The sequence below is a fragment of the Ciconia boyciana genome, chromosome 26 (genome assembly GCF_034638445.1).
Source record: "Ciconia boyciana chromosome 26, ASM3463844v1, whole genome shotgun sequence".
Lineage (NCBI taxonomy): Eukaryota > Metazoa > Chordata > Aves > Ciconiiformes > Ciconiidae > Ciconia > Ciconia boyciana.
In genome coordinates, this window is record NC_132959.1 from 239,112 (window position 1) to 260,053 (window position 20,942).

Here is a 20,942-nt window from a genome sequence, read left to right on the forward strand (position 1 = left end):
CTAGGAGACTGCGAGGACAGTCAGTTTAGTCCTGGGAATTCCTGCAACCTGTGCCATCTGTAGCAAGGTGTATCTAGCTAGTAAGCATTTCAGCTTAGTTAAAAAATGAACAGAATGTGATCCAAGCAGTAGCAAAGGAAACTTGTCAATCCCACAGCCTCGAGTGAGGCAAGTCAGACAGACCAGACAATGGTACCCAGCGTCAGCCAAGAGTCCGGATTGCCAGACCAGTTGGTGGTGATGAGGCAGGCCAAGGTTAAGTGGGGAGGAAGTCTTACCTGCAGGTCAGGATCAGGTCTAGTGATGGTAACTGGGGTCAGACACAGTCCAGGATTGCCAGCCAGGGCCAGGGTCAAGCCAGGAAGCCAGTGCATGGCTCAGGCACCAGACCCACAGCTCCCGTGGCTGTGGCTGAGCTGGAGAGGGGTGCACTCACAAGGCAGTCCGGGCAGGGACTGGATGTCTAGGGCTGAGTGTCGATGGAGCGTGGGGCCCATGGGCAGAGGGTGTGGGTGGAAGCCTCCCGTGAGGCTGGTCGGGGTCATAAAGGTGTGTTGGTGGCACTTGGGGCCCTGACTCCAAATTTAAGCTTCTGCGAGGTTATCAGCATGCCTCAGCAAAGTGAAAGGGAGGGGTCTGCTTGTAAAGATAGTAGCTAAACCCAAAACCAGAACCTTTATTGCCTGCCAGAAACCCCAGCCTAAAATAGCTCATTATCTTCCTAGTGGGAATATGTGGGTCTGTTAATACAGACCTTTTCTTGATAGTGTAGAGAGGCCTTTTTTAATTCATGAGGCTTTTCTGGCATGGTATTTATGTTTATAAAACTGTGTGTGTTGTTTATACTTGATTATTTTAGTATATTCCCTTTTTTCGTGAATAATTATGCTTTATTTTGACGTCTCAGCCTTTCCCTCTGAAGTCCCTGAAGTATTGATGGCCTTTGTTCAGCTTACTGATTTGTCATAACAATTTTTTACATGCCTCTAACAGTACTTCATTGCTGTGTTTGGAAGGAAAGCAGAGTAGGTGCTTTCCCCAGTGTTCTTTGTGACTAGGTCTAAGACAGGTGTGTCTGCAGTGCCTGAAGAAATGCATGTTATATTTTGTGTTTTTAGATAATTGCCTTCTGCATTTCCTTTCCACACTGGTTTCCTCCTTGCCGTTTATTTACCATAATTTATTTTTCTGTTGGCTTCCTTTACACTGAATACATGGGCGTTAAAGGGTGCACATTTGGCTTGAATTAAGTCACCTTTCTATTGAATGTTTTTCATTTTTTCTTTGCCCTTGGTTTAAGAATTTGCTTGCCTCTTGGAAATGGAGGTTCACACTTTGCCTTTTCAAAATACCTTTCCTTTTCCTCTTGATAAGAACTTGCTTTACAGGTCTTGTAAGTAGTTATTTTATGGCCTTTCTTTGCAAGTCTTAGCGATTCAGTGCAGCACAACTTGAAAGGATAGAAGACATGAGGTGGGGCTTGGGTTGCTTTTTGGGGGGCATTATGGGTTGGGTTTTTTTTAATCCTCTCTAGAATATCATTTTTGCCTGGTGGGCAAAAGAGCTGTCTGTTTGCCAAAGCAAATGAAATTAATTCCTGCCATTAGTAAACAGAGGGTCATATTATTTAAAAACCATAACCTTTATTGTTTGAGAGAATGTTACTGCTTTTTGATTAGGAGAGCTATGTGTCCACCTATATACATTAAGTTAAATGCAAGTGTATCATAATAGCTAGAGCCTTGCCATATAACTCGATTAAAAGGAGAGTTGTTTAATGAAGAGTATATGCAGCCTTTAGCTCATCAGAGCCCTCGTTTGAGCAGTATGCCTTAGCTTTTATTTCACTAAAATTTAGTAACTTGTTACACTTGTGAAATAAGTACCAGAAATCCAGAAAGTGTTAGAAGAGTATGTGAACCACAAATTATTGCAATCCATCGGTTCTGTTTCTGTCCTTCAGTAATTCTTTTCAGTTGTTGATATCTGTATCTCAGAATTTGTTTTTAACTTGCATTTCCATTCACTAGTTAAACGATATCACGTTTTTATTGAGTCAGCTTTCAGTTGTATGTCCAGTTATTAAAATAAACCCCTTTAAAAACTTCAGTAAACTTTAATAGGCTTCAATATAATTTTAATCTTTGGTATATTTAACATTTAGAAGTCTCTTCTGAATGTTGCAGGGCTGCAGTACTAAATATAACCACATCAGTTTTTTCTCTCCATACTTTGTCAGTAGCCAAAAGGAGATGTTTATAAAAGACAGGGTACTGACCTAGGTGGTTTCACATCTGCCTGACCCATACAACCATTCTTATTTCGTATTCCTATTTTTTCCTTCTGTAAAGGGAGTGTCTCCTTGCCTTTTTAATCCCAATTTCTGTTCTTTTCCTGCCTTTCTTGATGAACAGCCTTCTAAAGGAGTAGCATGTAAACGTTTGCTCTTAGCAAATTAGGAAAGCAGACACTATACGTGTATAACATGTCAAATACCTAAGCAAGCAACATCAGATATGATTTGTTGATCTTCTTTTATTTTTGTAGTCTTAGTTATTACTTACATATCACATACTAGGAATGTAAAGTTGATGGTGTCCCATTAGGTGTTGCCTGAATAGTAGTTACGGAGAAAAATCAAATCACAAGTTTTGAAATGGATGTGATAAGTGTATTTGGCAAGCAACCTGGAAATGAATTTTTTTGGCCACTTCTATTATTATTCTCTTGCCTGATGTTCTAGACATTCATGCCTTAATTAAAACAGAAAATGTGGTTTTTGCAAATGACAGGTGTTCCTCATTCTGATTTTTTTTTTTTGTCCCTGTCATTGACAGTCCAAAGAGCCGTCTCATACAATTAAAGAAAGAAAAGCTCGAGTACACTCCTGGAGAGCATGAGCATGGATTGTTTCCAGCCCCTATTCACGTTGGTGGGTATTTCATGTGTGTTGTAGTTGTTGGGAAACAAATATCGCACTTAGGTGACATGGAAGTAGTCTGTTTGGACTTCACAATCTCTCTGCCTCCCTCCTTTTTTTTTTTTTTTTTTTAATTTTATTGCTTTGCCAGGTTACTCATGTCTTTCAGCATATGAACTTTGCCAAAGGTCACACTCATCTCTCTGTGTTCTTCAGTGCTAAAGTTTTACTCAGGAGAGGCTTTTTTTTCTTTTTTGCTACATGACCTTTGTTCTCATTTTTTGTTTACCGTAAGAAAGTTACCAGTCTAGTTTAAAACCTGCTTTAACTGCCATAACACTTTTGCTTAAACGGAGTATGGTAGTCTCCTTTTCAAACGAATATTACAGTAGGATAGGCAGAGACAATTATGACCATTCGTTAAATCTCAAAAACTAAGCATGCAATAATAAATTCCCTCATGTCCCCATGCACTTAATGATGTCTGTCTTTAAGCATAGGTAAAAGTGAGGAAGGATGAAAAACTTGGCTATTGTATAAGTTTTTATTTCATCCCTGTTTTGAGGTCTCAGGTAGAACAGAAATGAGGTTTAGGGCTTCTCTTTGCCTTCTGCAGAAAGAAGCCATAACCTAAGGCTAGCATGAGCATTTAGAGCTCATGGAGTTCCAGGGTGCTGTTCGCAAGTCCAGACCACTGGACTGGACTGCCTGGAGGGGATGGCCATGAACTCCCAGACTAACATTTTTGCAGCTCATGTCATTTCCCAGGACAAAACAAGATTGATTTATTTTTCAGGTAATTGTTTCAGCTTTTAAAATTCCATGATTTCTTACTTCAAGTACTGTCATGCAAAGAGAGTTTGGGAAATTCCACATTGTTCAGTAGGAATATTTGTCCCATCAGATGCAAACACGTAATTGGTTTGTCGTCTTTAACTGAACTTTTTTGCTCCATGCACAACTTTTACTTTCACAGAGAGGTAATAGCAGGCGAAGAGTTTGACAGATCTGTGTGAATCAGTAACTGCAAAACAGGTTTCAGAACTGAAGGTGTTAATTTAAATTCTCAAAAACGTGACCTTTCTCAATTCCTTTTTGAATTGGGTCATATAACTGTTGCACGACGGAACCATCTGTTGGGATGCTCAGGTTCACTTTGCAGTGCCACAATCCTGTTCTCTTTTCTCTTCACGAGGCCCCGACCCCACGTTTGTTTGTGCTAGCAGACACAAACAAGCTCCTGCACTGATGATAAAGCTGCTTCAATTACTCTGTGTCAGGTAGCTGGAGAGTGGTTTAACTGCAGAGCAGAGTTACAAGGTTTAGGACTCTGCCAGATGACTGCACTAGTGCCCACTTGACGAGGGCTGGAGGGACCTTCCATGCGCTCCAGGCACAGTGCCAGGGCACCTGAAAGAGCCTTTTGTTTTGCCCACTGAGGTCATAGAAGTGAAAGCGAATTCCCGGCAGATTTAGCTCTTTCCTGGAACCTGCTATGGATGAATAAAGCATTGAAAATGAAAAGTAATTTAGGAGTAAATTGTAAGGAAAACATTACAATTTTTATTTTCCAGTGGTGAGGGCATGCATGTGAATTTACATGAAACCACAGACTATTACTGGAGGACTGTAAAAGCACTTGTTAACATTTAGAAGAGCTGGGAAAATCAGACATGGGACTGACACCTCCTCCTTAGTCACTCCTCTCGCTGCAATTTTGTGACACAGTATTCGGACAAAATGATAAGAGAACATTTTAATCTCGGCTAGAACTAACTTAGCACTTGTGTCAGACCTCAGGTCTTAGGTTAACAAAGTCTGTAATGGGCCAGTTTCCTTCTTTTGGGAAGAGGTTAGGGGTGACAGTAAATTTTAGAATAGAGGCAAAATCTACAATTAAAGTAGTAACTCCTGTCTAAAATGAGTTTCAGTTACTGCTGAAAATACAGATAATCTTGAAGTCTTCCGGAAACATTTAGGAATGTGTTTGCCAAGTCTGAATTCGTTCTTAAGTCTCTTTTGGTAAAGGTTGTAGGAACAGGCTTGGATACTATTTTCAAAACTAATTCGGTTTCTTTGAGTACAATATTGTGATTTACCATCTTGCATGAATTGTGCATGCAGATTTTTTTTAATGCATATTTGTTCTCTGTGCTAAATTGTTGTATTCATGTGTACGCAGAAGAGCTCAGGAGAAAGTGTCAACTTCCAGATTTTGACACAGAAGTTACTGGTGTTTACTGTAAGGCACAGAGTTGTATTTGGTTTTGTCAGTTATTTGTTGTCCCTTCGGTAGCTGACGTTCAGTGAGCCCTCCCCGGTGGACACCTGCAGGGTTCCTGGCACTGCTTTCAAGAGTTTAACTGTGACTGTTGGAGTTCAATGGCATCCGTAATGCTCAGTCACCCAGGCAGAAGGCAGCTCCCCTCTGCCACCTACCTCGCCAGGCATCCCGTATGTAAGACAGCAGCTTTCCTCGCTGTCGATAAAGGTTTAACCTGACTACGACAGCAGAGTAGAATGCAAAAGGCAGTGTCGTGGAGGGCTCTTCCCTGTGCTTGCCACTAGCAGACAAAATGTTCTGGGAGGATTCTGCTCTTCTGCCTTTTTGACTTTCAGACATCGAGAGGCCCTGTCAGAATTTGGCGGCGTGCCCGGGAGCAGCCCTTTTTCCTCTTGGGGATATGTGAATATGAGTGTGTGTGACTTACAAACCTTTTTGTTTCAGGAAAGTATCTCAGACAAAAGAGAATTGACTTCCAGCTGCCTTACGACATCCTCTGGCAGTGGAAACACAATCAGGTACAAGATAAAAAGTTACTGGTTGCCAAGATTATGGTCAGAAGTCTTAGAAAGAAAATAGCAGGATTCTTACATGAAAGCTGTGTTTATATATCCTGTATATTGATGAACATTCTCGTTGCTGCCACTATATGAGGAAAAAAAGGATTTGCATATGTATTTAATGTGAATAATTTCCAGTATTCCATCTCTTGCAAAATAGCAATCCTATGGGTTTCTACTGAAAAAAGTCATTAATTTTGCTGCAGACTTTTATTTTGGTAGTGTGCCTGCTTTCTGCAATGATCTTGTTTTAGACACGCCTCAGGAGAATTCAGATGTACTGCCAACAGCACTGAGAAATTTCAGGCCTTATTTTTCTTGGATCAATCCCAGCAGAGTGGAATTTATTTTTCACTTGCAAGCTGACATTTTCATACTGAGGAAAGAAGAGAAACTGTTTAACAGTCGCATTCTTTTTAAAGAGCTTTAAATATGTGCAAACCTAAAAATAGGAATATTTTTTTCCCTGAGAAGTTTCCACCAAGTGATTTAACACAGGATTTAAGGCTGGAGGGTAAATCTGTCCCCAGCTCTACTGCAAGAAAGCGCTCTCAGACATGTAACTTAAGCATGTAAATGAGCAAGAGAAATTCCCAGGTGGTTGTGGCTCCAACTGCTCTTTGTAATACCACCAAAATCTAATCTTAAAGTAATGATCATTGTTGACATTTCAGCCGAGGACAGTGTCTTGCCATGTATTGAAGATTACTTACATCTACCTATCTTATCTATTCAATATTACATAAATAATAAATGTATGTGATCTATTTCCTCAACATTTTCTGTATCGACCTAGAATATTGAGAACCCTTACAGAGTAGTTTTGTTTGTACAGTGGTTGTATAGTTTTTACAGTGCCTATCTGCCACATATGTTACTGAGGGAAGGCTATTAATGCAGTCAATGTGTGTGAAATATGTAATAATTTGAAATTATTCCTTAAAGCTTGTTTGAAAAGATGGAATATATATGAAGTTATGAAATGTGATCTAAGCTTCCCTTTTCCCTCCAGTCATCTCCATCTGCAGAGGAAGTTCCTCTAATTAGAAGATGAATCTGCATTTCTCTTGGCTCCTACCTGTAGTCACAGTTTTGATAAGCACCTTAATTTTTCTTTTTCGCCTTTTTTAAGTGTCGGCACATGGTACTTCCACCAAAGATGCTTTCTCCAAAGTAGATTTAAATAATTATTCTTCTTTTCAGTATTGAAAGGCACAGCATTGTTCAGAATAGTCTGTCCTCATGGTATCTGTTATCCATATTGCTCTGTTCAGATAGTATGGGAAGAATAAGCAATATGTTAGAAAAACTGCTCAGCTAACTCATTAAGCCTAAGTTCTACTTATTCAGGTACTTTTTTTGATCTATTTGCTAATGTAGTCTGAGCCTAAAGAAGAGAATGCAGACATATTTTCTAGTAATGATTATGAAACTGTTACTTATGTACAGAACATAATTTCCCTGATTCTTTTGAATAACAGATGCACTTATGCGATGTATTAAAATTTTCTTTCTCTTCCTTTTAGTTGTATAAAAAGCCAGATGTCCCACTTTATAAAAAAATCCGTTCTAGTAAGTAAAAATCTCCTTACTAAAATGTGTTAACTGTGGAATTTTCTCATGATACCCCTCCTTTCTGTCATGCTCTTCATCCTACCAAAGACACTTCCACCTTTTTTTGCTTTATGTAATTGGGATGAAAATACTGTAGATAAATAGTTTTATTTTTTCACCTGGAAAGAATTCTCTTCCCTGTTTGGGTTTGGTTTTTTGTTTTTGTTTTGTTTTTTTTTCTCCAGATGTCTATGTGGATGTCAAGCCTCTTTCTGGCTATGAGGCCACTACCTGCAATTGTAAGAAACCAGATGATGACACCGGAAAGGGCTGTGTGGAGGACTGTCTTAACAGGTTAGAAATAGTTTGACTGACTATGATAAGAGAAGTTCAATCAACTAATAATATCGTAAGAACAGAGTTGTGCTGAATGCAACGCCAGTAATAGAAGTATTGTTACAGAGCATACAGGGTAACTTTCTGCTGCAGGTATGCTCCCGCACCTCTTTCTTCAGAGGAGGATCCCATGAAAAGCTCCATTTTGCTCTTTGAATAGCAGTGAGAGCCAGGCTGTGAATCTTTGTGTGAATTACACCTTGAAAACAAGAAGCATTTTAGTTCTTTAATAACTGTTGTTTAACAGTGGATTTTTTTTTTCCTTGTATGATAGATCTAAAAGTATGCTATTCACCTTCCTTTAACTTCTTTGTGTTTTATTTTAGGATGATCTTTGCGGAGTGTTCACCAAACACCTGCCCTTGTGGTGAACAGTGTTGTAATCAGCGGATACAGAGGCATGAATGGGTGCAGTGCCTGGAAAGGTTCCGGGCTGAGGAGAAAGGATGGGGTATTCGTACCAAAGAACCCCTGAAAGCAGGACAGTTTATCATTGAATATCTGGGAGAAGTTGTTAGTGAGCAAGAATTCAGGTAGAAATATTTATTTGCTGCTTTAGCATGGAAGGCTCAATAAATGACTTTAGCGTCTATTATCATTGCTGGGAAATCCTTAGACAGAAATGAAGCGGAGAATAAGGGGAAAAAAAGAATGCTTTTCTGGTCACAGCCACCAGAAGGAAGGCTTAGAATTCAGCTTTTTTGATCAACCAAGTTTTTCTCAGTCAAATAGAGAGGAATGATTAGTATTTGGAATGCATCATCTGCCACATCTGCTCTGTAAATGCCAAATGCCACAAGTGAATGTGAATTTGATATCATTATGAGCACTGTGCAGGATTTGAACTGTGCAAGATAGAATTGAGGGGCAGAATGGGGCAGGAAGGGAAATGAACTTTTGCAGATAGGTATGAAGAAAAAAGAACAAGTGGGAGCATTAATAACCAATGAAAGAAAGAAATTGTAGTCTTGTTAACTACATAGCATCATAGGATAACTGAGATTGGAGGGACATACTTGCTACTCGTAGAGCTCCATCAGAAGATAAATGCAATCTTCTCATACAGAGATAACTGCTAACACAACTGACTCTTGTTACTGGTGCTCTCTTGCTAAAAAGAGGTAGCTGTAATCCATGGATGTAATTCCAGAAATTGTGTCCAGTCCCAGATACTGAAAGGGAGAGGCTGATTGTTGTACACGTGCATACATATACACACCAAAGAATGTATACTTGCATTTTCTCTTCCATACACAGGTTATCAACATGAAATGTATACAAATAATCTGCAGAACCCAAAAGGGAGCATTCCAGAAGAGCAAATTTCTAAATTCTAATCCAAGCTCTGTCAATGGCCTTGACTTATAAAAATAGGTATAATAATGGTTTTCCTCCGTCTCTAGGTGTACGGTTCTATAAAATACAAAAGATTATAATTGCTTTTTCTTCAAAACCCTCTCTCAGAATTCTTGAATGCGCTATTACTATGTTATCCCTGTTTGCTTTGCAGCAACAAGCAGAATCACAAATAACTTTCCTGTGTTGCTTCCTAGGAACCGGATGATTGAACAGTACCATAATCACAGTGATCATTACTGCCTGAATTTAGACAGTGGAATGGTGATAGATAGTTATCGTATGGGCAATGAAGCTCGTTTTATCAACCACAGCTGTAATCCTAACTGTGAGATGCAGAAATGGTAAGAAAAATATATTCTCTTTACTGGAAGACTGGTATACCAGTGACTAAGATATAGATAACCAGATTATCTAAGAGAATCTGATCTAAAAAATCCTGATTCCTCTCTAGGGAGGGGAATCAAGCTGAACAATGTAAATAATATTTACTATCATCCTTGCATTGCACAAGAGAAGTAATGTAATGTTTTCAAGCATTGGACATTTTGGAGACAGGATCTAAGTTTTCTGGCAAGGCAAATCCAACGTTGTTGTTTGTCATACTGTTAACCTGCTACAAATTTTGAAGCCTAAGGTAATGCCGTAAAAATAATCTAAGTGTATATATTCTTCCCTTCTGGCAATTCAAATATTTTTTTTTAAAACAGGCAAACAGGGAAGTAGTCTGACTTCAGCACACCCTGTGTCATATCAGTACTATGTTATCAGAAGAAATCCAGTGCCAGACTAGTAGGAAGCACTTCTGAGAAGTGTACAATGAATAACTTACAGTGAAATAGCAGATGGTCGTAATAGGAATCAGCTGTGGTGGCAGTACAGCAGAGTAGCTTGTGATTCTCAGATAATTCTAGTGGATTTAAGCAATAGTAATCAAATTTAAAATTTTAAAATCCAAAACAAAAACTAAGTAAAAGAATTGGAGAGGCCATTAATTTTAGTGCATTTTGTGAAATGAGGTATGATGTTCGGTATAAGCTTTTGATTCAGGGTGAGCGCCTGAATCTTGGCGGTTGATAAGTAGATCTGCCGTGATAGCCAATATAGTTTGCAGCTTCTCTATTTGAAGCACGACTTCCTACTCTTTGTAAATACGGTATTCACTTTTTTGGCTTTCAGAGTTTATTGTAAGAGATAAACAAGAGAACAGTTCAAATGAAGAACAGGCATAATCCAGGGCACAGCAGAAGTGTTGCTTCCTGTCTCTAACACTTCCACTATGTGGACAATTTTCTTTTTAATTATTTGGAATATTTTATTATATTTTCCCTGCAGGTCTGTTAATGGTGTTTATCGGATTGGATTGTATGCACTTAAAGACATGCCTGCTGGTACTGAATTGACTTACGACTACAATTTTCATTCATTTAATGTTGAAAAACAGGTAAGGATCACAGTGCAAGACCTTGAAAAAACTCACCGAGGACAAACAGTTCTGCAAAGCTGAAGGTCGATTAACAAAACTTATTGTGTTGTACTTGACAGAACAGGTTCTTTATAATATTGAGAGATAATCTAAATGTTTTGGGTTTTATTTAAAATAATTTCTCTTCTTCTCCCCCCCCCCCCCCCCAAAGCAACTCTGCAAATGTGGTTTTGACAAATGCAGGGGAATAATTGGGGGTAAAAGTCAGCGAATGAATGGACTTTCAAGCAAAAGCAATCAGCCTGTGAGCACCCACAGAAGGCCTGGACGGTCGAAAGAGAAAAGGAAGTCAAAGCACAAACTAAAGAAGAGAGTAAGTAGTAAAGACAGATTTTTTCACGGATAAAGGTTAATAGGAAATCAGTTTGTGCCATCAGACTGAAAAACTGTGTATTTGTATATTTTAAACTTCAGAGAAATACTACAGGTTCTGTCTCAGCAGCTACTTTTAATGCTTTTCTAAGTTCTTGGCACAGTTTTTCCTGTCTATCAGAATGATCTCTTTTCCAGAGGGGCCACATCCCAGAGGAACCCAGTGAAAGTGTGAACGCACCAACAAGGCTGACACCACAGCTTCAGATGAAGCCCATGTCTAACAGAGAAAGGTAAGGAATGATTTCAGTGGGTTTTTCCTCAGAAATGGAGTGCTGTGCAAATGTTGAAATTATTTTTTTCTGTAAGATAGGGCATTGTGAAATGTCTGAGTAAGCAGTTCTTAGTTCTCCTTTAACCACCTAGGGTGGAATTCCTCTCCACTGACATCAGAAGTGTACCTCCGAATATCTGTCTTTTTCCATACATTAAGGAATTACTTTTACAGTAAGAACATGATTCTTGAATGCTTCTCTAATTTCTGTAGGAATTTTGTGCTAAAACACCATGTATTTTTGGTACGAAACTGGGAAAAGATTCGACAAAAACAAGAGGAAGTGAAGCATGTCAGTGACAATATCCATACCACGTCGCTGTACAACCGCTGGAATGGAATCTGTCGGGATGACGGCAACATTAAATCTGGTGAGGCCAACACAGGTTCCTCGGGTTGCTGCTTTGAGAACCTATATGACATGCCCGTGAAGAGTTTAAGTAAGCTCTGTGTATAAATCAAATGTAGAGTTACTACAAGATCCATATACCTTTTGTAATACATATACAGGGAATGCTATACAGATAACAATACCTATGTATGTGTTTGTACGTGTGTGCCCTTATTTTTACATCACAGGGTAAGACAGAAGCTCTTTCACTGTTTCAGTGTATGGTTTTTTGCATTATGGGATTCTGCAATTTCCTTTGAAACACTTAATGCTATTTTCTTAAGAATGAGAAGTTTGTACTATATAAACCATTTGTGTGGTTGCTGGATTCGTTTGTGTTCCTCCGGCAGCCCTGCTGTCTCTCAAGTCCTGGTAGAAGTTGTCATGTCTTACATTTCATCAAGAGTTGTTTATCGGAGGAGGAGGATAATATTTAACATTTTCCATGATTGGACCCTTACAGAAAAAGGCTGTTTTCTGCTTTCTGTATCCCTAGACCAGAAACAGTTGCGCTGACTTTGAAAATTGTCGTTTATCCTCATAATTCGATGGATTTCAGGCCTTTAGAGAACAAAGCTTTTTGGCATGCAGTCAGTTATGGGAATGGGACAAAATATGACTATCAGAAAAAAATGTATTAATCCTGCTCCAAAAATAGCACTCTATTCGTAGGACCATAATCTTCGCAGCCGTGCAGGATTTGGTCCCCACTGTCAGGTACATGAGAAGTTGGGAAGTGAGTATTTTGGGTGAATTCAATGACATGCTATATTTGCTCCAGCAACATAAAATACTTTGATAACCAGCTTAACCATTTAGATGAGCTATAAGCAGCAAGAGCCGATTTGGGAATATGAAACTGAAGCCTTTTACTGTTATAGTAGCTTAGAAAATATGTTAATTTTAATAATTGGTGGTGGAGTTGCTGGATTGGAAAAGATGCTGTAATTCGATCTTTAATTTTTTGTTTACAGATAATTCTTTTTTTGTCCTCTTTCAGATGTCTTCATGACCCAGTTTTCAGCCCTTCAGACCGCCCGCTCTGTGAGAACACGACGCTTGGCTGCAGCTGAAGAGAATATTGAAGTGGCTCGTGCTGCCCGCCTGGCACAAATCTTCAAGGAAATATGTGATAGCATCATATCCTATAAAGGTGAAGGTGACACTCCTAAAAAAATCTCCATGGAGACTTTTTCAGCCTCTGGAACAATGGACTCTCTGAATAGAAAATACTAGAAAAAAATTAGTTTATTTCAGGATGTTAAATAACCTTCCTTTTTTTTTTTTTCTTCATTTCTCCTCCAAAGTAATCACTTTGCTTTACCCGCAACCCCTTCCTCTGCCACCAGAATCTGCAGATGTTGCTATCCTTTTAAATTGATTTTACAGTAGTTCAGCAAATCGTACAATTGACAGAATTGCAAGGAAACTGTCCTCCATTTTGATACATGTAGTCCAATTACAGCAACCAACTTCTAGAAATGCAAAAGCATTTAAATTCCCTGTGCCTCAGATAGTAGAAGAGCCTTTTTTTAACCTAGATTGGATGGTGTTAGTTACTTTTCATCTTAAGTTTTACTCAAGTAAATGTTGCTAAACTTGTGTGTTCCTGTTACAGATTCCTCCAGGCAGGCTCTTGCAGCTCCCCTCCTGAACCTGCCCCCAAAGAAAAAGTAAGTACTTGCTTCTCAGAGCAACCCATAGTTTTCTATAATGGATTTGCACAGCTTTGAAATGCTAGTGCAAATGACATTGTGCATACATTCCCATTTTAGAAATGCAGACTATTATGAAAAGATCTCTGACCCATTGGACCTTGCCACAATTGAGAAACAGATCTTGACTGGCTATTATAAAACTGTGGAGGCTTTTGATGGGGACATGCTGAAGGTCTTCCGGAATGCAGAGGTGAGGTTCTCTCTGGCCTTAAAGCTATTGCATAGAAAGTGGGCACATACCCTAGTTTAATGCTCTTGCTGACTTAGTGATAAAAGAAGAAAAATATTTTAGAGAAAGAACTTGTGATGATCCGTTTCTGATGAATAGACATTGATAGCAATTCATGTGCTTCAGCTTACCCTTAGTGCTTTTTGGTTGCCTTAGGTCAGACACATAGAAGGTCAAGAACACACATGAATAGCTAACCTAAAGAAATTTCAGTACCTTTTGGAAGAGGTACCTTATTCTGTAGTGTCATATGTAAGATACATGGACCTGCTGTTCCAAATAAGGAAGTAGATGGGTGTATACCACATTGGTGGATGCAGCTTTAGTGAAGACACCTTTAAGGGTGCATGCAGACAGGCGGAATGCACCAAAAGCATGGAACCTGGAAAAAAAACTTTTTTTGTTTCTTTGGTTTGTTTTTATTCAGAAATATTATGGCAGAAAATCTCCAACTGGGCGTGATGTATGCCGGCTACGGAAAGCATATTATAATGCTCGCCATGAGGCATCTGCCCAAATTGATGAAATTGTGGGAGAAACAGCAAGTGAAGCTGACAGCAGCGAGACATCGGTCTGTGAAAAAGAAAATGGGCATGAGAAGGATGAGGATGTGATCCGTTGCATTTGTGGCCTTTACAAAGATGAAGGACTCATGATCCAGTGTGAAAAGTGCATGGTGAGGCAGGGGGAACACAAAATGGAGTCTGGTGCTCTTCTATTCTCCATAACCAGTGGAACTTTTTCCAGCAGTTTCCATGTAGCTAGTAACATTAATTACCTCTTCAGACCTTCATTTCCTCTCCAAAAGAACTGAGAGGCTCTGTTTTCACAGAGGAAATGCAACTTGCATTTCTATATAGAGGAGCTAGCACTTTTCTGAAACTGCCAGCAACTCCTGTCTTTAGGCGAGCAGAATTAATTTCAACAATTTTGAGCTTTTACACACACAGTTGCATGGGGATCTTGTCTGTCTTCTGACATAGTGTGAAATAGTTCAAAGAAAATGTTGAATTTCCTTTGGGAAGCTTGTTTTCTTGCTTTCCGTAATATTTTTGAGAAAATGCAATTTGTAAATAAATTTCTCTATCACAGGAATTTCTAATTGGATTGTATCTGTTTTTCTAGGTCTGGCAGCACTGTGACTGTATGGGTGTGAATTCTGATGTTGAACACTACTTGTGTGAGCAGTGTGAACCTCGATCTGTGAATAGGGTAAAAAAAAAAGTCTCCTCTTCATTACTGCAGTTATAAACTAAAGCAGCTCCTGCATTTATATTTATTGAGATTGGCAAGACTAGTGTGGGATTCTCACTTTATAGTGTAGCTTCCTTGGTTTAGGTTTAATCATGTTAAGCATCAGTTCTTCTTCTCTGTCCACTTCTGCATATTTCCAAAAGGATATCAGCCCCATTTTTGCACTGATTATAGGGGACATCTCAGAATTTCCTTCCTTTTTTCTTTTTTTTGTTCAGGAGGTTCCCATGATTCCTCGTCCCCATTATGCCCAGCCTGGCTGTGTTTATTATATATGCTTATTACGGGATGATCTGCTGCTGCGCCAAGGTATGTGCTAACTCTGGTGGCTACTGTGATTTCCACCAGATAAGAGTGTGCAGAGATTTCTGGCATCACCCTGTTTGAAATGCTTTTATCTTTTTACAAGTCAAAAGCTGCACTCTTTGCTATTATGGGAGTGACATGTAGTAAGAGTTCTCACAGGCTCGTTGATGAAGAAACATTAATTACCTTTAGCATAGGTAGGGCTCTCCTACTGGCCAGAGAAGGAAGATGCTGAGCCAACTTCTGGTAGTTAACATTTAGAAGTAAAGGCAAAGAAGGCTATTAGACCTTCAGTATTTTAGTGTAGAATGGTCATTAAAACATCCAACTTACTGCTTGTTTGTTCCCTGAAATATATCTTTCTGGACATTGCTTCAAAGCCCTGAGTCTTTCAGAGGCAGCTACACAGCCACATAATTCAGTTCACTGATTTTTTTATTTTTTTTTTTTAATTTCATCCTACAGATACATACAAGGTTAGAAAGAAGCCTATATAATTATTAAGAGAACTGCTCTTGAATGAGTAAAACCAGTTGGTATGTTTGCTAGAGGGGAATGGGAGAGTCTTCAGGGAAGCGGAGAATTTAAAAAAAAAAAAAGTCAAAGAACAGTGTATTCTTTATCCCCTCTGCAGGATTGTAGAATTTGCATTCAGTCTTCCTTTTTCATTGTTGCTCTGCATTGTCTGTCCTGTCTAGAGTTCAGCCTTTTGGTTTTCTCATTTCTTGTTTTTTGCTGGGTTCCTTGCTGGAGAGTATCTCGCTTCCTAGGGTTGTATCAGTACTTGTTTTTATGTTTTCTGTTAAAATGGATTATGTTTTAGCTGGGGTTTATGGCATCTTCCAGTCATTCATAACATTAAGGTAATTTTTGTCATGACACGTTATATATTTCACTCACATACCTCTAATCTGATCTTGGTGACTTTAATTAGAGAAATGTTTGTCCTTACGTGGCTAAACTCCGTGCGCCATCGGAAGAGGACAAAGGAGACCAGACTGCCACTGTTAGGCACCAAATGCCTCTGCAGTTACAGAATAGATTAAGCAAGGTGTATACCCAGAAAGGGATACACAGCTACAGTAGAAAAAGGGGGAATCCATGAATTCCTTGCTGGTCTCAAGTTCTCCACCATAAGTTCTGATGCACGACACCTGCCTACAGAAATTGTTGTGATGCAGGCGGACAGGCATATAAGGCATCTTGGAGACACTAGAAGAAAGAGTTTTTTACTCCCTCTGGTTTCTAAAAGGTCATGTAATTTACGGATTCCAAGGCAAAAGAGACCATAGTGACCTTCAGCCCTACAGTCACTATATCCGTAGACTATTACATTTTTCCTATGTGTTGTGTATTAGGAGGAGGCTGATCTGGTGATAAAGACTGAAAGTGCTTTTGAGACCATTGCCTGCCTTTGCAAGTTGGTCCACCCTCGCTGCTTGGGAATTGTGTCTGTACGTTGAATTAGTTTGTCCTCCAGTTCCAAGCTTGAGGACTCATGTTTTTGAGGAACAAGGCTGAAAAGCTTCCAACTGTGTGAGTGCACACAGTTTTACTGTGAACAAATCCCTCTAAATAAGTGAGGGTTCTTCAGTCTCTGGTTAGAGGACTTGTTTTTTAACTTCTTGACAATTCTACTTGAGGTTGTTGAGTTATATACTACAGACGTGCTTCCTCTGCAAAAATTACCTGACACGTAAAACCAGGAGATTATGCAAATAGATCTGATCAGTTGGTCCATTGCATCCTGCAGAGTGAACAAGGAGTTCTACCTCGGATGCGAGTTGATAAACAGAAGTCAAAATGGACCTTGGAAAACCCACATAGCCAGAAACTGTCATATGTCATTATCTCTGACGCACCAGCAATAGCAGCCGCATTTATTCCTTGAAGACACAGAACTATAAACTCCCTTTTCAAGACAGAGGGGTAGCTATTTCAGTAGTTAGTAACGTCTGGATAAACTTGAATTGAAATCAAGCTTCCTGATCCTTAGGGCAAGAGCGTATCCGTGTACATTTCCTTCTGAATACTTTTTTAGTCAGGTACAATAAGTACTAGAGTTGCTTTATGCACACTGAAGAGGTAGGGAAGAAGAGTTGCAAGTAGCTAATTTAAAATAACAACCAAAAGTAAGTGGTTTTATTTACATTCTGCTTGGGGCCAGCAGCTGCTCTCAGCACGTACCTTACTTTTTTTCTCTATGAATCTTTTAAAGAAATTAGGGAGGTGGGTTCCTTAAAAGTAATCCTTAACTCAGTAAAATGAAGATGTTGTTATCCCGGCTTTAGTTCAGATAGTAAGAAGAGCTAACACAGTGGGTGAGTACAGGCTAATCACCAGCAAATGCACACTGAATCCTTGAAGAGCTTGTGCTCTGCTAGCTTATGTGCCAGCCTATGTCATTCTATCTTCAGTCCATTTTTTACTTAATCAAGCTAGAATAGAACTCTATCTCTCCTTCCTACAACTACAGCTTCCATTTGTTTAATAGCAATCCTGGTATGCCAGAAGGTTGAAAAGCCGGCTTCATGGTTGTAGGCAGATGTCAGTGCCCATATGGCCCATGTCATCTCTGTTTTAAATCAGAGGGGGTTTTTTAATAGTGCAGTGTATTGTACTCCACTGGTACAGTGACAGGGGACAACAGAAAACCTTAAAGCAATTTTTGCGAATGAGGAGTCCTTAGGAGCATCTTCTAAACTTCTACAAGATTGATAAATGAGATTATATTTATGAAAATATAATTACACGTCCTTCACTTTAATCCTAAATTTGGCTATAAGCTAAGGGAGAACAAAACTGAGGTGTTTATGAACCTGGGGCCACATTGTACTTGGTGGTTCCCTAGCATCTCTATACTAAGCTGTGGAAGTAAGAGTCTGAACCTGCTAATTAATTAAATGACAGTAACATACATGGAAGGAAAATAGACATAACAGAAGTAGGTATGTACGTAGGGAAAAAACCCAGGAGTCATTGCAGTTTAATGGAAACACACGAGAAATGCTCGGCATGAATCAAAAAGGCAAACTGAATGTTAGAAAATATTATGAACAAAATAGAAAAAGTAATTGTGCCATTCTATAATCTTATGGTGTGTCTGTCTCCTGCGTGCTATGTACTATTCTTGTCATCCAGTCTCAAAAAGAGTGTCTTGCTACTTGTAAAAACAAGCGCGATGACAAGGATAATCAGATATGAAACATCTTTGCTGCAAACAGAGTCTACGCAGATGATTTGGAGGGTGGTATGATAAAGGTCTGTGAAATCAGGAGTGGCATAGGAAAGTGCAACAATGTGGAAATTAGGGAACAAACACTGAAATTAGCAGGCCCCGTATTTCAACAATAGGAAGTATTTTTTCACAAAAACATAACTAAACTGTGGAAAGCGTTGCAACAGGAAGGTGGAGAGGTCAAGAGTATAAATGGTTCCAAAAAGATTAGACAAATTCTTGGAGGAAGGACTAATCCCTGCCTATTTATGCACAGTGGTCCAGCTATAGCCTTTACCTAAAAGTCCATAAAACAGGGATTAAAAGAAGCCTGAGGGGGATACCATGGGAAGGCTTTTCCTATGCATGCCTTATTCCTATGGTTTTTCCTCCTAAGCATCTGCCTCTGCCCACTTTTCTAGCTAGAATATTATGCTATATGACCTTTGATCTTACCCAGGGTAGTTTTCCTTAGGTTTTTATGACTTGGGACCTCCCAGGTTTTGGTTCATTGTGAGGTAAAGAACAGAAAAGATGGATTTGATTTTTAAATACTATATACTAAATCCAACGATATTATCAGGAATATTTTGAGTTTCCCAAATGTTCTCCCTCTGAGACTCTTCAGGTTCTTTGTGAACATTATTGATTAAAGCTTTTTCCATAAAGGAGAAGGGCTTTTTGAATGGAGCAGTGTGTTTTCACCCTATCAAATGATAGTCATCATCACAAAGAAAGGTGCTGTATACAAGTAAGTATGGCAGTCAAGTCTGGGGGGTGGAGAGGAAGTACTTTTAATGCTGTTTCACAGATCAGAGCAGAGAAATTAAAGAGTTAATTCGCTCATGGGACAAAATTAATAAATAGAAGTTTAGGGGTTGCACTTGGGAAAGACTTTTTTGTTGCCAGGAGTGTCATTTTATTCAGCCCTTTTTGAGTTCTGCTTACCTTTCCTGAGCTATGCATCTTATTTGAGTTCTGCTGGAATAATCAAAGGCTTGGGGCTTCTCGGTCAATGATTTATTTTCTTAATAATAATCTCTCTAAGTATCTTCTCTCGTAAAGATTTATTCTTTAAACATTGCAGCTATCACTAATTTCTACACATTTTCCTAATCAAAACTTGTTTTGTTGCATATCCTGTGGTCTGTCATAATTCATCTTCATTCATTACATGTTACTATTTGCAGTCTGGGCATACAATTCAAGTTACGTTTAGTTCTTGCTATAAAGCTTTTGTGAAAATTATCAAGGTAACCTTTCCTCCTCTTGCGGGTTCTGCATTGGTTTTGCATCACTCTTTACAATTCAACATTAGGTGGCTCTGTCATGTTAGTTTTAATGAAACCATTTACTCCTCTATTTTTGGTGTGCTGGACTCATTAAAAGTTCTTTACAGGTGTGTATTTTGTGCCTATTGCCAGGTGATTGTGTTTACCTGATGAGAGACAGCCGTAGAACTCCAGATGGACACCCTGTCCGGCAGTCATATCGGCTGCTGTCCCACATCAACAGGGAGAAACTCGATATTTTCCGCATTGAAAAACTCTGGAAAAATGAGAAGTATGTTCAAGGCATCTTATGAATTTGAGACATTCCATATACCTACCTGTCAAAACACAGTAATTTTGTGGAAGTCTTGTCATAGCTTAAAAATGCAGGACCGAACACGGTTCAGTTACAAAGGCTTGATGATTTCCCACTTGTCTCTGCTTGTGCTCCACAACTGCAAAGTAAAAACACGTAAGGTTGGAGGTTTAAGCAAGGGATAAGAGATGTAAGTTGATGCACTTTCCTCACTGTTGGAATAGGCTGAGAATACACACTGACAGCTGAATTGGCTCAGCTAACGATCACTGACTTGCTAAGCCACTGTAACATGATTAAATGCATATGCCCCATAGATAGCAGCACAGTAAGTCTGCTGTGTTCGTAAAGATCACACTAGGAGTAGTTCCACTTACCGAAGGGGATAAAGTTGAATGTGTAATAGTCATGTGACTTCGCTTTTCATCACAAGCATTGCAAAAGTGCAGCATAGATAATTCAAAATTAAGTGGAGGGCATTAAGTAAAGTTGTATCATGGGCTTATAGAAATAGTCTTTTTTTTTTTTCCCCCCTTCTGTTTCTCTTTTTCTCTTACCTTTACACCTTCAAACAGAGAGGAGCGGTTTGCATTTGGTCATCATTATTTCCGTCCACATGAAACACATCATTCCCCTTCTCGAAAGTTTTATCACAATGAGCTCTTCCGGGTGCCATTGTATGAAATTATCCCCTTAGAGGCTGTGGTGGGAACGTGCTGTGTTCTTGACCTATACACCTACTGCAAAGGTAAGGAAACTTAATGGGACAAGAAATTAAATATAATACACCTTTCTAATAATTTGGGAATTATGCTAAAATAGTTGCTGCTGTAAAAAGGCAGTAGCCAGTGTTTACAGGGTGTCGGAGCTGAGGAAGCACTATTGCTTTAGCACTGGGACAGTGATTTCTGTTTTAAGAGGGCCAGTACTGAAGAGCCAGCAGCAGGGTGGGATTGTGGTGGGCAAGGAAGAGAAAGTGATGGCAGTTGATAATAGTTTTTGTAAAAGTTTGGGTACTATTTGATTACAGTATACAGG

At 39.2% G+C, this 20,942-nt stretch overlaps 1 protein-coding gene across 2 annotated transcripts in view; it reads left to right on the forward strand.

Moving 5' to 3' along the window:
- ASH1L (ASH1 like histone lysine methyltransferase) overlaps positions 1-20,942 on the forward strand; it is a 63,263-nt gene that overhangs the window by 36,619 nt on the left and 5,702 nt on the right. For both annotated transcript variants that reach the window (XM_072846995.1, XM_072846996.1), the window contains exons 7-24: positions 2,838-2,932; positions 5,649-5,722; positions 7,291-7,336; positions 7,564-7,672; positions 8,041-8,247; positions 9,268-9,414; positions 10,406-10,514; positions 10,708-10,869; positions 11,067-11,161; positions 11,416-11,573; positions 12,594-12,746; positions 13,212-13,266; positions 13,369-13,501; positions 13,968-14,216; positions 14,666-14,752; positions 15,013-15,103; positions 19,742-19,880; positions 20,480-20,652. In XM_072846995.1, coding sequence (XP_072703096.1) covers positions 2,838-2,932; positions 5,649-5,722; positions 7,291-7,336; positions 7,564-7,672; positions 8,041-8,247; positions 9,268-9,414; positions 10,406-10,514; positions 10,708-10,869; positions 11,067-11,161; positions 11,416-11,573; positions 12,594-12,746; positions 13,212-13,266; positions 13,369-13,501; positions 13,968-14,216; positions 14,666-14,752; positions 15,013-15,103; positions 19,742-19,880; positions 20,480-20,652 — 2,282 coding nt within the window. The remainder of the gene's footprint in view (positions 1-2,837; positions 2,933-5,648; positions 5,723-7,290; positions 7,337-7,563; positions 7,673-8,040; positions 8,248-9,267; positions 9,415-10,405; positions 10,515-10,707; positions 10,870-11,066; positions 11,162-11,415; positions 11,574-12,593; positions 12,747-13,211; positions 13,267-13,368; positions 13,502-13,967; positions 14,217-14,665; positions 14,753-15,012; positions 15,104-19,741; positions 19,881-20,479; positions 20,653-20,942) is intronic.